This window comes from Piliocolobus tephrosceles, chromosome 6, assembly GCF_002776525.5.
Source record: "Piliocolobus tephrosceles isolate RC106 chromosome 6, ASM277652v3, whole genome shotgun sequence".
NCBI classification, from domain to species: Eukaryota; Metazoa; Chordata; class Mammalia; order Primates; family Cercopithecidae; genus Piliocolobus; species Piliocolobus tephrosceles.
The window spans coordinates 128392724-128407964 of record NC_045439.1 but is presented as its reverse complement, the minus strand read 5'-3'; the positions used below and the strand labels follow the sequence as shown (position 1 = coordinate 128407964).

The window sequence follows — 15241 nt, the reverse complement described above, 5'->3', positions numbered from 1 at the left end:
TTGCTTGAACCCAGGAGGTGGAGGCTGTGATGAGCCGAGACTGTGCTATTACACTCCAGCCTGGGCAACAAGAGCGAAACTCCATCTCAAAAAAAAAAAAGTTGTGCTGGGATTTGAAGATCTGTCTGTCCTGGCTTCGAAGGCTGGCTCTTCCCACTCTACCATGTCAGCGCCCTCTAATGGATGGAACGAAGGCCAGGGAACAGAAGGGTCTTGAAGTCACATGACCATTAACCAACAAGGTCAGGCCCAAAGCCAAGACTCCAAACCCAACCCTCTCTTCATGGGGCCAAAGGTCAAACTATTAACTTCAACATAGAGTAATGCAAAAACTGCAACCACTTTCCATTAATTTCTCACCATTTAGCTAAACAGGGTTTCTAATCATCTACCCATCTATGCCCTTAATTAAGAAGTCATTCCTGGGTGGCTCAAGACTGTAATCCCAGCATTTTCGGAGGCCAAGGTGGGCGGATCACGTGAGGTCAGGAGTTCGAGACCAGCCTGGCAACATGGCGTAACCCCATCTCTACTAAAAATACAAAAATTAGCAGGGAGTTGTGGCGCTCTCCTGTAATCCTAGCTACTTGGGAGGCTGAGGCAGGAGAATCACTTGAACCAGGGAGGCAGAGGTTTCAGAGAGCCGAGATTGCACCACTGCACGCCAGCCTGGGTGACAGAGTGAGGTTCCATCTAAAAAAAAAAAGAAGTCATTCCTAACAGACTAAACACCTACTATGTGCCCGACACTCTGCTGGGTGCTAGAGGGAAATGTTTTAATAAGACATAATTAATACGTAATGCCAATTCTTATAACATTGCTGGAAAAATGGTGTTCCTGTCACTGACTAAACTAGGAACATCAGCCTTCCTTTAATCCAGAGGTTCCAACATTGGCTGCTGTTGGAGTCACCTGGGAAGATAAAATATCCAATTCCTGGGTCCCACCCTTAGTGTTCTGTGATTTGATCGGTCTGGGGTATGACCTGGGCATCAGGATTTTTAAACACAAGAGGCATTTGCTAATTATCCATCAACAGGACTTAATTGTGGAGATTTCTTTATAGTCATTATTTAGAACTTGCTCATTTTCAAAATTGATGTGATGCAACTGCTGACACACAAGGCACAAAACAGATCATTAAAAGAAATGGTAAGAAATGGGAAGCTGCATTTGACCCAGCAATCCCATTACTGGGTGTATATCCAAGGATTATAAATCATTCTACCATAAAGACACATACACATGTATATTTACTGTGGCGCTATTCACAATAGCAAAGAGTTGGAACCAACCCAAATGTCCATAAATGATAGACTGGATTAAGAAAATGTGGCACAAATACACCATGGAATACTATGCAGCCACAAAAAAGGACGGGTTCATGTCCTTTGCAGGGACATGGATGAAGCTGGAAACCATCATTCTCAGCAAACTAACACAAGAACAGAAAACCAAACACTGCATGTTCTCTCTCATAAGTGGGAGCTGAACAATGAGAACACATGGACACAGGGAAGGAAACATCACACACCGGGGCCTGTCAGGGGTTGAGGGGCTGGGGGAGGGATAGCATTAGGATAATTACCTAATCTAGATGACAGGTTGATGGGTGCAGCAAACCACCATGGCACGTGTATACCTATGGAACAAACCTGCACGTTCTGCATGTGTACCCCAGAACTTAAAGTATTAAAAAAAAAGAGAAAGAAATGGGAAACTTCAAGAAGACAAGGGAAAAATCTGTGGTGATGGAATTATCATCATTGAGCCCAAAATTGATCCCTGAGTTTTGTGGAACAAATGTACAAAGGTGAACAGGAAAGGTCATGGTGTCATTAGAGTCAATAAAAAGAAGCTAAAGAGAAAAAAAAACTAAACTCTAATAGTTATAGGAGGATCCATGAAAAATATTAGGATGAAGAAGACAGCTGAACCCAGATACTCTGAGAGTCATGAACCACCAGGCTGCTCCCACATCAGCAGACAGCCAATGTGGAATGACCCCAGACTTGGTAAACCGCGAGGCAGGCAGGAGGAACTGTAATACAGCTGTCTCCGAAAATCTTTCCACAGGGGCCCAGGGAAGGAATGAGGGAGTCAGCTCACCCCAGAGTCTACCGTATTCATGTTCACAGAAAGAGCAATTTAAGCTGAGATATCATTTGACACACACGAGGCCCCTGCATCCTGGACCTTGGCTTGGTTTCATCTTTCTTATCTTCTGATGCTCAGCGGGAGACAGACCCTGCTTTGTGTGAGGCAGCAAGAGCTGCAGTTGGGAAACTCCAGTCATGGCTCGTTGGGGTATGGCTGGTCGGGGGACTTACGGGGGGTTGTCACATTTCCTCTGCCGGAAGCGGGCTCCCGTCCCACATGTTCGGCTGCACATGCTCCAGGCGCCCCACGGGCTCCAGTCTCCGTCCACATGCTCCGGGATGGGTGTCTTGCTCACGCACTCCCCCGCACGGCACCACTGAAACACAGCGGGGAGGGCCAGGGCCCAGGCACTCAGCAGAGCTGCTCACTGCAGCCTGCCAGGCCCCAAAATGCCACACTGCCAAAAACCCATTTTCTAAATTTACACAAAAGTACAGTATGTTTCAGGGTTTGCATGTTTGCTAATTTTAGTGACATGCCTTACTTACTCAAGCTGACACTCATACCCCTGTAGGGTTTGGATTTTGCCCTAAACTTTCAGATGGATGTGCTCCATTGGGATTTTCTAAATCCCAGGAAAAGGATTAATCTACATGGCTCATGAAGAGACCTGGGCTTCTGCAAACTTTGCTTGACATGAGTGCATTTCTCGCTGAGAGGTGGCATGCCCCAGCTGAGGTTCTGAACTTCAGAGTTGGGTTTGTTGCTTGGTGATGACACAGCCAGCTGCATGTGAGGGAACCTTGGTTCTTTCTGAGGATAAGACAAGGCCAGCCCTATAAAACAATTTCTCAGAGTGCACCTCGCATACCCTCAGGTGCTAGATGTGACTTTTGTGGTTCCCAATCATGGCATCAGAGCAAAACTTTACTACCTTTTCAAGTCTTTCAATTCTTGCACTAAGACTGGAGAGAGGCCCTGTGGCTGCAGGTCCTGAACACCTCTTCTAACACCTCCCTATCCCTCCTGCACATGAGGAACAGGCTCATTCTCTCAACATTTAGTTAGAATTGGGTAATACTGTTCTCACTGAATTCTTTTTACGAACACCTACTGGGTATGGCAGGTGATGTTCTTCCATTTAAAATATACTGGTGAAAGCGTTCCTTTTAAGTAAATTCCCTTACATGATGAAAGGAGTTAATCTAACAAAAAATATTAAGTAACTGATGCTTGTATCTTATAAGAAAAAGGACTGAGGTGATGTAGGCACCACTCTGTGACCAGAGTGGGCTCCATGGGCGTTTCTGTGGTGCCTGGGGGATGTTTCAGGGGCTCGTAAGTAGAGTACAGACAGTGTTTCAGAAGGAGAGGTGCCAATTGCCTGGGAGATGTGGAGCTGCCTGTTGGGGGCAGCCGGAAGCCAGGGGTTTACCTTGTCTGCCCCACACTCGGTGCCATCCAGGGGAGGGTCCAGCTTGGTCTTGCAGGATGTGTCTCCTTCTACCAGGCACCACAGTCCAGCGCACATCAGATGCTGCAGGACAAGGGAAGGAACCGTAATTGTGGAAAACACCCACACTCACAGGTCACAGCTGGGGTCAGAGGTGTGGCCCAACCACTGTTTCAAATTTGGGATTTGAAATGTATGGAGAAGCCAGAGGGTCATGAGTCTGTATGTCTAAAACATAAGTGCATCACTTGAACTGGCTCATTTAGCACAACAAAATCCTGTGCATCTACTCCTAGGAGGGCTTGTCTCAAAGAGTTGAGTTCAACAGCTCCAACAACCACTGAGGGCCTAGGAGATATCAGAGGCATAGCCCAGGCCAGGAGCAGCAGCCCCTGCTGATGAGCAAACAGGAGTGATGAGCAAACAGACATCTTCCATTTACAGCAGTGAGGGGAGGGGCAGATACCCAGGGGCTGTCCAGGGGACACAGGAAAAGGATCTAACCAAAACTCATCAGGGAGGGCTTGCTGGAAGAGGCAGCTCTGAAGTCAAGGCCACATGGGTAGGCAGCCATTGTGAGGCCAAGAAGTGACAGCCCAAAGGGCCATGAAGGGCTGGTACCCCCACAGAGTTACAGGGGCAACCTTCTGTCCTCCCTGCAGTCACCTGTTTCTAGCTCAGCTGAGCTGTGCACAATTTTTTATAGCATTTCACCTAGAGAACTTCCAGAACATCTACAAATATACAATTAAAATAATTCCACTAAAACAGGAATTGGCATTTAAACACAGACTCCCAATTGTATCATTAGGAAACTAGGGCATCGACAAAGTGCTCAGAAGGAGACAATTTATCAAAATCACGAAGGCAGACATAGCCAGTGTCCTCTCTTGAAGGACTCACATGCAGACACCAACCTCAACCATAAGGGACAGGAGCTGGATAACTCCCCATCCTGCCCGGGGGACAGGGAGATGATATTGAGGCAAGTTCTACATGCCTCTCAGAGGGTCCTGGGGCGATGGCCCCACTGCCGACAGCAGTCACTTACTCATGGCAGTCACTTACTCATGATTGCACCTTTCTTAACTGTTCTCTCCCTCGCCCCATTACAGTGCTTCCTGGGATCACTTCCCAGATAAACTACTTGCACCCAAATCCTGGCCTCATAGTCTGAAAATTGAGAACAGATGTACTTAAAGATCTTGTAAAGACGCAGTGATTCCAGGATGACAAACCCAATCATGGCTAAAAGGCCCAAGTTGGAGCAGGAAGACATCACCCTCTGGGGTGTGGCCATGGACCTGCTGCTTCACACTGTGCAGGATGAAGGTCAAGGAACTCCTGTAGCTGGTACAGCGAGGTCACTGTGTGGTTTGCAAAGGGTGTCGTGCTCAGTTTAGAGGTCTGCTCTTCCAAGTAATCTCAAACATCTGCATAGAATGGATGCACAACTGTGCTGTCTAAAATCAAACAATTTTTAGAAGTTGAAGGGACAAAAATAAGAGAAAGGGAGGGAAGGCAGAGCTGGAGGGGGCTTTTAAAGAGAGATAAGAAAAGCCCATAGCTCCTTCTCATTTTTCAAGTATGTCAGAGCTGCTCTGTGCCCTCAGTGGATGACTCAAGTGGAATACTGCACATGGGGTTCAGAAAAGCCTGCACATTCCCATGATTGTTCACCTCTCAAAGGAATGGTAAAAAGATGAGAGCCCCAGTGCAGCACAGCTGGTCCTATAAAGACCGACTGCACCTCATCAAACGTTTGATTCCATGCACTCTGACCTGAGAACTCTTCGAGAGTGTGGCGTCTGTGTGCGGACATGTGCTCACAAGACAAGGCTGACCCAGGGGGAGAATTTATGGGACAGGAGTGCTTGGGATCAGGAGAAATGACTGCTCCATCAAGAGAAAGAGGAAGAAGGTGGTGTCAACTGTTTGTTATGCATTTTATAGACAGGGCTTTCTCATGAAACTTTTCTAACCGTCAAAGAAAAGAAGAATGAGGTTAGGCAAAGATTTCTTAAACAGAACACAGAAAGGACTAACCACAAAGGAAGAAAACTAATGAATTATACCATATTAAAATTAACCACTTCTGTTTACCAAAAGGCAACTGTAAGAACACAAGAATATATTTGCAATACAGAAGAGATTTGTAATGTATATAACCAACAAAGTGTTTGTATCCAAAACGTGATTTAAAACAAACAAAAACCTCCTACAGATCAATTAAGAAAAAGACCCAGTAGGAAAATGGGCAAAAGTCTTGAACAGACACTTCATAAAAGAGAATGTTTAAATGGCTAGCAAACATACGAAAAGGTGCTCAGCTTTTTAGTCATCAGGGAAGGCAAACTACAACCACCATTAGATAGAACAGCCAGAACGGGCAGAATGAAGAAGATGGAGAACACCGCTCATTGGTGACAATGTGGCACAATGGGTCCTCTTGTATGCTGAGAATGAGATTTTAACTTGGTTCAACAGCTTTGGAAAACTCTTTGGCAGTATTTGCTAAAGCTGAAGACACACACATTCTAATACCCAGCAATTAGAATCTTAAGTATGTAATGAAAAAAATGTGTATGTGTTCACCAAAGTCAAGAAAGTTCACTGAAACACTATTTTCATTAGTTCCATGTTAGAAACAACCCAAATGCCCATCAAGAGCAGAACAAATGAACGATGGTCTATTAGAACAATGGAATACTGTATGATTTCATTTACATACAGTTCAACAACAAGAAAGATAAACTTATAGTGTTGGGAGTCAGGATAGTGGCTACCTTTGCCATCAGCTTAACATCAAAGAAAACGGGAATGACAGCAAAGGACAAGTTAGCACTGCAGCCTCTCATCCAAGCTTCGCCACCAGCACTGCTCTGTGCGCCCAAGCCAAGTGGTCACCACTCTTGTGATACATTTTTACTACTGAACAGATGCGGTGACTACACGAATGCTTGTCATCACCTTGATGCCATCTATATCAACAGCCTGCATTCATGTCATGCATTGCAAATGACAAAGTGCTCTGGTTCCTGTCATCCTGAGACTCATGGCAGCCCTGGGAGGCAGGCAGGAGGGTGCTTTCTCTATTTTTTCCACTTTTCCAATGAGGAGGTCAATGTTTGTGAAGGTCACGGAGTCTGAGCTGGGTTAGAAGCACAAGACTCATAAAGAAGAGAACTAAAGTGATGTAAAAGAAAAGGCATTTGAACATAAATTCAAGACCCTCAACTGAAATGATGGAAGGTCTCATTCTCAGATTGAAAAGCAAAGCCCCCAAGAAAAAATGGTGCAAAATAATGAGCCCAGAGGCATGTCCTGATAAAGTTACTGGGTTTCAAAGATAAACCAGAACACTCTATGGTAGCCAGCACAGATAATGGGGAAAGAGCTCGGGCTGTGCAGATGTCTTTGCAGCAGCCTTTCTCTACAGGCACTGGAGTGAGAGATGCTGATACAGACACAAGGAAAGGCAGAACATGTGGCCCAGGAAATTTACATCAACTAAACGCTTGCTCAAGTACTTAGGCAACGGAAAAACATTTTTGAGCTAACAAGTAGTTAAATCCTTTTTTGGAGAAAATACCAGAGGATGACCTTTGGACAACTAAGAAATGACTGGAGAACCCACAGAAAATGGGCCAGCAGTGAGCATTGATCAAAGTATTGATTGAAACCAACATAGAGATGGGAGTTAGAGAAGAGAATGCACGGGACGGAAACCCAGACAACGCAGAAATGGCAGAGAGAGGAACCGGCTGGGAAGAAGGTGCACTGGGGCAGGGGCCGTAGGAGGCTGTCTATATGTACATCAATGTCTTTATCTTTTCTAGCTGGGGAAAGAGCAAAGTATAACAGATAAAATTTGAAAACTGAGATATAAGAACTTTCAAAGGTAAAACGTTAACCACAAAGAAAAATAACAGAATTGGGTGGTGGAAGAAATGAAAGGGTGGGGCTTGCAGGTGGAGATGCATTCATCATGCTCAGGCAGCAGGCACCCTAAAGAGAAAGGTGACTGACTGATGAACCTTCTGCTTTCAGTGAATAGCAGACTTTATGGCAGACAGGGCTGCTTTTCCAGTATGCAACAGCTGGGTACCATAATAAAGGATAGTACTCCCCCAAGTAAAGGAAATATCCGAGGAAGCAAATACAAAACCCATACCCAGCTGTCTTTCTACATACACACCGCTGTATACCAATCTGTGATGAGGACATGCAAGGGTGGGCCCCTACGGGCAGGCATTGGTTGCTAACACCAACACCCACCATTTCACTGCCAACACCGACAACCACCCTTTCACTGCCAACACCAACGCCTGCCCTTTCATTCCTTCCACCACCCAATTGTGCTATTTTTCTTTGTGGTTAACGTTTTACCTTTGAAAGTTCTTATACCTCAGTTGGCACTGCAGTTGGGAAAAGTCATCAGGGGCTGGCCTATCTCAGATAGAACAAAGTCAGGAGCTCTATCTGAGACCCCTAGGTTAAACCAGGGAATCTGGAAGGGTGTTTACCGGTTCTGAAAAGGCTAGAAGCAGTCCCTTTTCAGAAAAAGGGGCTCTGGTTGAAACAAATGTAAGCTCTCCTAAAGAGAGCAATTTAGGATCTCAAAATTCCATGGTTATGTCCAATAAAGTATAAACCCACAATCAAACATGATAATGTGAGTGATGGTCAGCAGCAACAACAAACAAAAGATTTAAACTCCCAAGGTGTTTAGGTAATAAAATTGTCAGATACAGAATGTATAGTAACTATTTATAAAGAAATAGAAGATGAGATTACATAAATAAGCTAGCAGCAATATATTAATACTGTTGAATATAAGAAATTGGAAATAACATTTAAAAATGAAATATATAATTGTGAAAGAAAATCAATAGATTCTAACAGCCCTGAATGAGAGAATTTGTGACTAGAAAAGAGATTTGAAGAAATTATCCAGAATGCAGCCTGCAGAGAAAAGGCAGGGGGGAATACAAAAGATGCGCTAAGAGATCCGAAGAATCAAGTGAGAAATACTGATGTATGTGTCTAATCAGACCCAGAAGGAGAGAACAGAAAGAATGGGGCAGAGACAATATTTGAGAAGAAAACAGCTGAAATAGGACACATGCCATGTAGAATAAGGACATTCTCCACTTAGGGGCAGGAGGCAGTGTTCTACTATGGCCGCAATGATCTCTCTTAATATCACACCCTTATGTGACCCCCTCCTCTTAAACATAGGCTGAAACTACAACTTGCCTTTTTAAAAAATTTAAAATGCTTTAATATACATTTTAAAAAACAAGAAGGACAAAAAATATCAGTGATTTCCTGGTAATGGGGAAGAGACTAGCTTCAAGGAGCATGGGGCGTATTTTGGGTGATGGACCTGTTTTGCAAATTGATTGGTTATATAACTCTGCATTTGTCAAATTTCAAAGACTGGGCATTAAAAAGGGTGAAACAGAAAAACCCAAGAAAAATATAAGGGTTGGCTCTTTGAGGGGGAAATAAATCACATAAACCATTTGTTAACACAAGAAAAAGAGGAGAAAGTATAAATAACAACAAAGACTAAAAGAAAGGAGAAAATATCCAAGATGTAGAGAAACTTAAAACAAGTACCAGGGACCACTTAGTTCTATGTGTATAAGCCTGAGATGAAATGATTTTCCAAGAATGTGTAAGTGAGCAAAGCCATCGCTCGGGAAAGACTAGTAGTATATATACACTCACTGACATAAAAGACCCTGAGGATGTTTGGCAATATCCGAAGGCATTTTTTGGTTGTTACAACCAGGGGGAGTGCCACTGAGCTATAGGGGGCAGAGGCCAAGGATACTGCTAAAGATCTTGTATGGCACAAGACAGTGTCCTACAACAAAGAATTATTCAGCCTAAGACACCAATAGCGCTGAGGCTGGGAAACTGCTACAGAAAAACTCAACAGAGTGACAAAAGGAAAAACAGTCAATTATGGTGGACTATCCTGCCAGACAACAGCTTAGCTAGGTGACCAAGGCTAGCATCACCAGTAATGAGACATAATGACCACATCACCCCTGTGGTATCCTTTCCAATAATGTGGAACCTCAATCTAGTCATAAGAACACATCAGATAAACCCAAAGGCAAACTAATAGACTGGTACTCTTCAAAAGTGTCAAGATCATGAAAGACAAGGAAAGGCTGAGGAACTGTTATAGATCTGAGGAGACCAGAGACACGACAATCAAACATGAAACAGGATCCTGGTATAGAGAAAGGACATTGACAGAAAAACTGGTGAAATCTAAATGTATTTTACTTAACAGTATTGTACCAAGGTTAATTTTCTGGTTTTCATAATGGTTCTATGTTCATGTAAGTTTTTTTATTTTTATTTTTTTATTTTTGAGATCGAGTCTCACTCTGTCACCCAGGCTGGAGTGCAGTGGTGCAATCTCAGCTCACTGCAACCTCTGCCTCCTGGGTTCAAGCGATTCTCCTGCCTCAGCCTCCCAAGTAGCTGGAGTAGCTGGGACTACAGGCATGTGCCACCACGCCTGGCTAATTTTTGTATTGTTGGTAGAGATGGGGTTTCACCATGTTGGCCAGGCTAGTCTCGAACCCCTGACCTCAGGTGATCCACCTGCCTTGGCCTCCCAAAGTGCTGGGATTACAGGCATGAGCCACTGTGCCTGGCTGTGTAAGATGTTAACATAACAGGAAGTCAGGTAAAAGGCATATACTATTTTTTGCAGGTTTTCTTTAAGAGTTACAATTGTCTTACAACAAAAAATTAAAAAATAACACAGTTTTTAAAAAAGGATGGGGCAACTCTACACTAGTCCTGACCAACTCCAAGACATATATATAGACATATATATAGACATATATAGACATATAGACATATATATAGACACATATATAGACATATATATATATATATATATATATATATATATATATATATATATATAGACATATATATACATAGAGAGAGAGAGAGAGAGAGAGAGAGAGAATCTCCAGTAAAGACGTGTGGAATAAATGAATGGGATGAATACTTTCATCAGTAAACCAATGCCAGGCAAACTAAGCAGTCACCAAGTCCAGACATCATGAAAGTTCTTTATCAGGCTTGTCTCTTTCCTACCCACATCAACCTTGTGAGACAGACACTTCCTATTCCCATTTTACAGATGAGGAAATGGGTGGACCTGTCCTAACCCAGAACACAGGCTGCTTCCCACTGGTTACACTACCTCTCCATCAGTCCCCAGTTTCCCCTTACTGCTTCCCTTGCAATCATGCATTCTTGGTGTGAGTGCTCATCCTCTCATCTGCAGTGAGATGGGGCGCTCTGTGCTCAGCGACATGCCGTTCCCTCTGCCTACGGAGTTCTCCCTGGAAACACGGCTGGGCAGCACGCCCCCAGGGTTCAGCGAACCGTGGTGCACTAGAACAGGGTGCAAACACACAAAGGGGCAGCTGCCCAGGCCAAATCAGAGGTGGGGGTACTAAGACCTCCTCTCCCACTCCCACCCCCAGCGGCAGCACTTGAGTTGCAGCGGAAAGTCACAGTCCATGCACATAGCAAGGAAAATGAAACAGCTTTCTGGTTCTAGCATCTGTCACCTCACTGGCTGCGCTTACGGTTTGGCAAGAGTCATCCCCAGCATGTTTTGCTGCAGTTCTGTGAGGGGCTGCATGATGAGCCAGCACCAAGCATGCGTCCCTGGAGCGCTGTGAAAATGCGGGAAGGTTAGAGCTGCTCAGATGGTACCATTGCTCATGTACACAACCCATTGCCACTTTTCTTCGACTGGTGGTGTCCCTGTCAAGGACCGTGGAGGTCATGTTGCTGTTCTCTTGCCTCGTCCTCTCTGGGCCTCCGCCGAGGGTTTGGAGGGCAGCTCTAACTCAAAATGATATTGAATGAGATGGTTATATAGAGTCCCTCAAAAATGTGCTGATAACACAAGCCAAAAGGGAGAGAAAATAAATGCTAAGAGCTGGATGAAAAAGTGACTAATCCAAATTTTCCACACATACTGCTGCAGTGTGAAGTCTTCCCCAGGCCAGCATGCCAGCCCCACTCCTGGAAGGCTTCCTGAGTCCTGGGAGGGCCACTCCTTCCATGTTCCTGAGGGCTGCAGAGATCGTCACCTGGCTGGGGCTGGGGGCTGCTAGGTGAGGGTGGGGCCCAGGTCTTCAGCTGGCAGCGGGGACAAGACAACTCACAACTGGCATGGTGTGGAGAGCTCTCTGAAGAGGCAGTCTGCTGTACACTTTCAAACACTTCTGGAAAATTAGGACCATCTGCTGCCAAAGTCCAACGGCTGTGAGAAGCTGCAGATGCTGGGCAGGAAGCGGAGACTGAGACAGGCAAGACAGCTTTCAGCCTGGCATCCAAGTCCATGCACCACCGCACTACCGTGCAGCCCTGTCTGAGAGGGGCAGGGCGAGGCTCCGGGACCTGGCCAGTCACCCATTCGGGTCAGATCCACTGGCATTAAAGGGACAGACCTCATTTAGATGAGCAGTCTCCTAATTAAGCTGAATGGAAGAATCTCCGGGGAAGTTGTACAGAAAGACAGAAACCTGAAACCCATCTTCCTGAAGACTTTTAAGACAGAAAATCTGGAGTAAGACAAAAAAAAAATTCTAACAGTCTCTGAAGGACTCTAGCAATCTATCAGGTTTTAAAATACCAGGTATCAGAGAAACAAACTTTGTTATCCCAAGGTGGAATTCTGACACCCCAAGTATCTCTCTATCTGTAAGATGCCCATGTAAATCTCTGCAGGAGGTGAGAAAGGACACAAGGCTGGAGACTGGGATTTTGCCCAGGGAGAGGTACTGGACACTAGAAAGCAATCCTTGGGAATTCCAGGCTCCCAAGAGGGATGGTGAGGACAGCACAGGGAAAGACATGGGAAGGGACAGGCCCACACGATCTCAGCCAAACAGTGTCTCCTCCTGTCCCTCTGGCTCCAGGTGACAAGGTGGCAAGAATGGATACTACCTAACATTTATTGAATGTGTGCTACATGCTAAGTGCTTTAATTCAGTTACTACTAACGCTCATGACTTCACAATGATGGGTAAGTAGAATTTATATTCCTATTTTGCAGATGAGAAGACTGAGACATAGTGAGACTAGGCAACCTGTTCAAGAACAGAGGCAGAATGGGGCCCTGGGAAGCCTGACTAGAGAGCCCTTCTTAGGCACTGTGTGACACAAAAAGCATCTCCAAACTGTACCAAAAGGCAATTAATGAGAAAAGAGCACAGGAGGGAATATTAGGTAGAAAAAATTGTCTACGACCCTCCAATGCCTATGACCAGTCTAGATGCTGTTTTCCTGAAATGATTGGCTGACAGCTTTGTGCTCAATAACATTCTTAAACAATGACACAACGTGCACACCTCAGGTTCTTGTGAATGCTATGACATACAGGCACATATATGCTCGTGGCAACTAACAAGAAGACTGTACATCCCTTCCAAGTACTACTGTGTGACAGCCATGCCTGGGCTATGGAGCCATGATGGTGGAATGCATTCCTGGGAAGCAGTAGGAAAAGGGGTGGGTGGTTATTACACAGCACCTTTCAACTAAAAGCCTCCAGGACCAGGGTGGTGGTGACGGGGCAGACGAACACCTCTCTCATGTTAGAAAGCGGTGGGGCTTTGTGAGGCAGGGATCACGGTCAGGACAGTACCCTAACTGCACCCCTTCTTGCTCTGTCTCTAGCAGCAATACATACTCTTCCTTTCAGCTGACAGCGCCTGCATTGGGCCTTCTCACCCTCTGCTTCACCTGGAAAAGTATCTGAGCTTAAGTAGCTTGAAAGTGTTGTTAAGTAGCAACTGTCCTTTGCAGTTACTTTGCTGACAGAAACAGGAGAAACTTGTAATCATAAAAAAGACTGATTGGGCTAATTGCATAAAGTTTATTTCCCCTTTCTAATAAATATTTACCATCCAATGTTTATAACTTTTATGTTTGGACTTTCTTGAAATGCTTTATTGAATTAAAAACATCACATTACCATTGGCTAAAAGAGGAGACAGCTGTATTTGCCAATAACTTTTGTAACAAATGCCAGCTATTGATGCCAATTTTTTTCTAGTTCATATTTCCATAGACAGCTTTGAGCCTTACAATACTAGCATTCTGCAGACAGACATGAAGGATTCAGTGGTGACAGTGTGCCCAGGGAGAGGTACTGGACACCGGACCCGCACTAGTGTGTGGGCCTCCAGAGTCCTAAACATTAATATGGACTGTATTTTAATTTTTCTCAGTTCCCTGGCATGCAAATATTTGAGAAACCAGCAACCTGGTTAATAGTTAAAGCCTAGACTGCTCCTAAAGCGCTTTTCCAAGGTCATTTACCTACACCTTTGAGTAGGGAAATGATCTTTAAATTGATTGGTCTTAAAACAGCTATGAATCGCGAGTGGCAGAAGAACATACAGAGAGGACCAGTCAGAAAGAAGGTCTGCATTCAAAATTCCACCCAGCACCTGGCCATTCTGTGCTTCTGGAGACACCTGATGGAGGTTTCTCAGGGTATGTGGTGAATGCATAATTATAAAATACATAAGATAACCAAGAAAATAATTAAACTGGAAGTGTTTTCAAAATATAAAACATTCTAAATTTGTAATACAGTAATGTATGCATTTTTTTGTCAACACATAACAAGATCTGGCCCTGGGTCTACTAACCACCATCATTCTGAATTGGTGAAGAGTCTCAATAGTATTTTGAGATGTCAGCCACAATTTACATGGTATAAAAATTTCTGTGATTCCGTGGCCGGGCATGGTGGCTCGCGCCTGTAGTCCCAGTACTTAGGAAGGCTGAGGAGGGTGGATCACCTGAGGTCAGGAGTCTGAGACCAGCCTGGCCAACATCGCGAAACCCTGTCTCTACTAAAAATACAAAAAATTAGCCAGGCATGGTGGAAGACACCTGTAATCCCAGCTTCTTGGGAGGCTGAGGCAGAAGAATCGCTTGAATCTGGGAGGTGGATGTCGCAGTGAGCCGAGACTGTGCCATTGCACTCCAGTCCTGGTGACAGAGCAAGACCCCATCTCAAAAAAAAAAAAAAAAAAAAAAAAATTCTGTGATTCCTAATCACAGTGGCAGTCACGGGTATGGCTAAGACTGCTGTGGTTTGCCGCCAACATTCAGCATGGAAGAGAATACTAACTTCCATTAGAACTTGAAGAAAAAGAAAAGTGTAATCTCTTTCCTATCCTGGTTCACCAATTCTTTGAAATCTATCCAAGGACCCTAGGTAAGCAGCCCTGCTTTGGCACAATAACACAGGTGTGTCGATGAGAAACGCCACCCCCTGAGACCAGGGAGGTCTCTCCCTCCTACCAGGGAACAGTGTGGGCTCATTTTGAGGCAGGCAAGCTATTTTCCCTCAGAAGAGGCAGCAGCAAAATGAAAACTGCCCATCACTAGTCATGATGGTATTTTTTTCAAAACATAATCCACCCAGTTTCTTTGCTTACTTCTCTATATTTCAGAAAAATAAAAAGCAAATGTTCAACTCCTCAGCACTGGCGTGGCTCACAGTTTTATTCTCTTGGCAGTGTCCAGCCTCTGTCACATTTCATCATTTTTTGTCTCATAATATACTTAAAAGTTCTAGAAAATGTTAAGGTAAAAGATACACAGAT

At 44.5% G+C, this 15241-nt stretch overlaps 1 protein-coding gene across 2 annotated transcripts in view; it reads right to left on the bottom strand.

Moving 5' to 3' along the window:
- Positions 1-15241, bottom strand: part of ADAMTS17 (ADAM metallopeptidase with thrombospondin type 1 motif 17) — a 361470-nt gene that overhangs the window by 148733 nt on the left and 197496 nt on the right. For both annotated transcript variants that reach the window (XM_023193603.1, XM_023193604.2), the window contains exons 11-12: positions 3537-3638; positions 2332-2477 (exon numbers count right to left, since the gene is read on the bottom strand). In XM_023193603.1, the coding sequence (XP_023049371.1) occupies positions 2332-2477; positions 3537-3638 (248 nt within the window). The remainder of the gene's footprint in view (positions 1-2331; positions 2478-3536; positions 3639-15241) is intronic.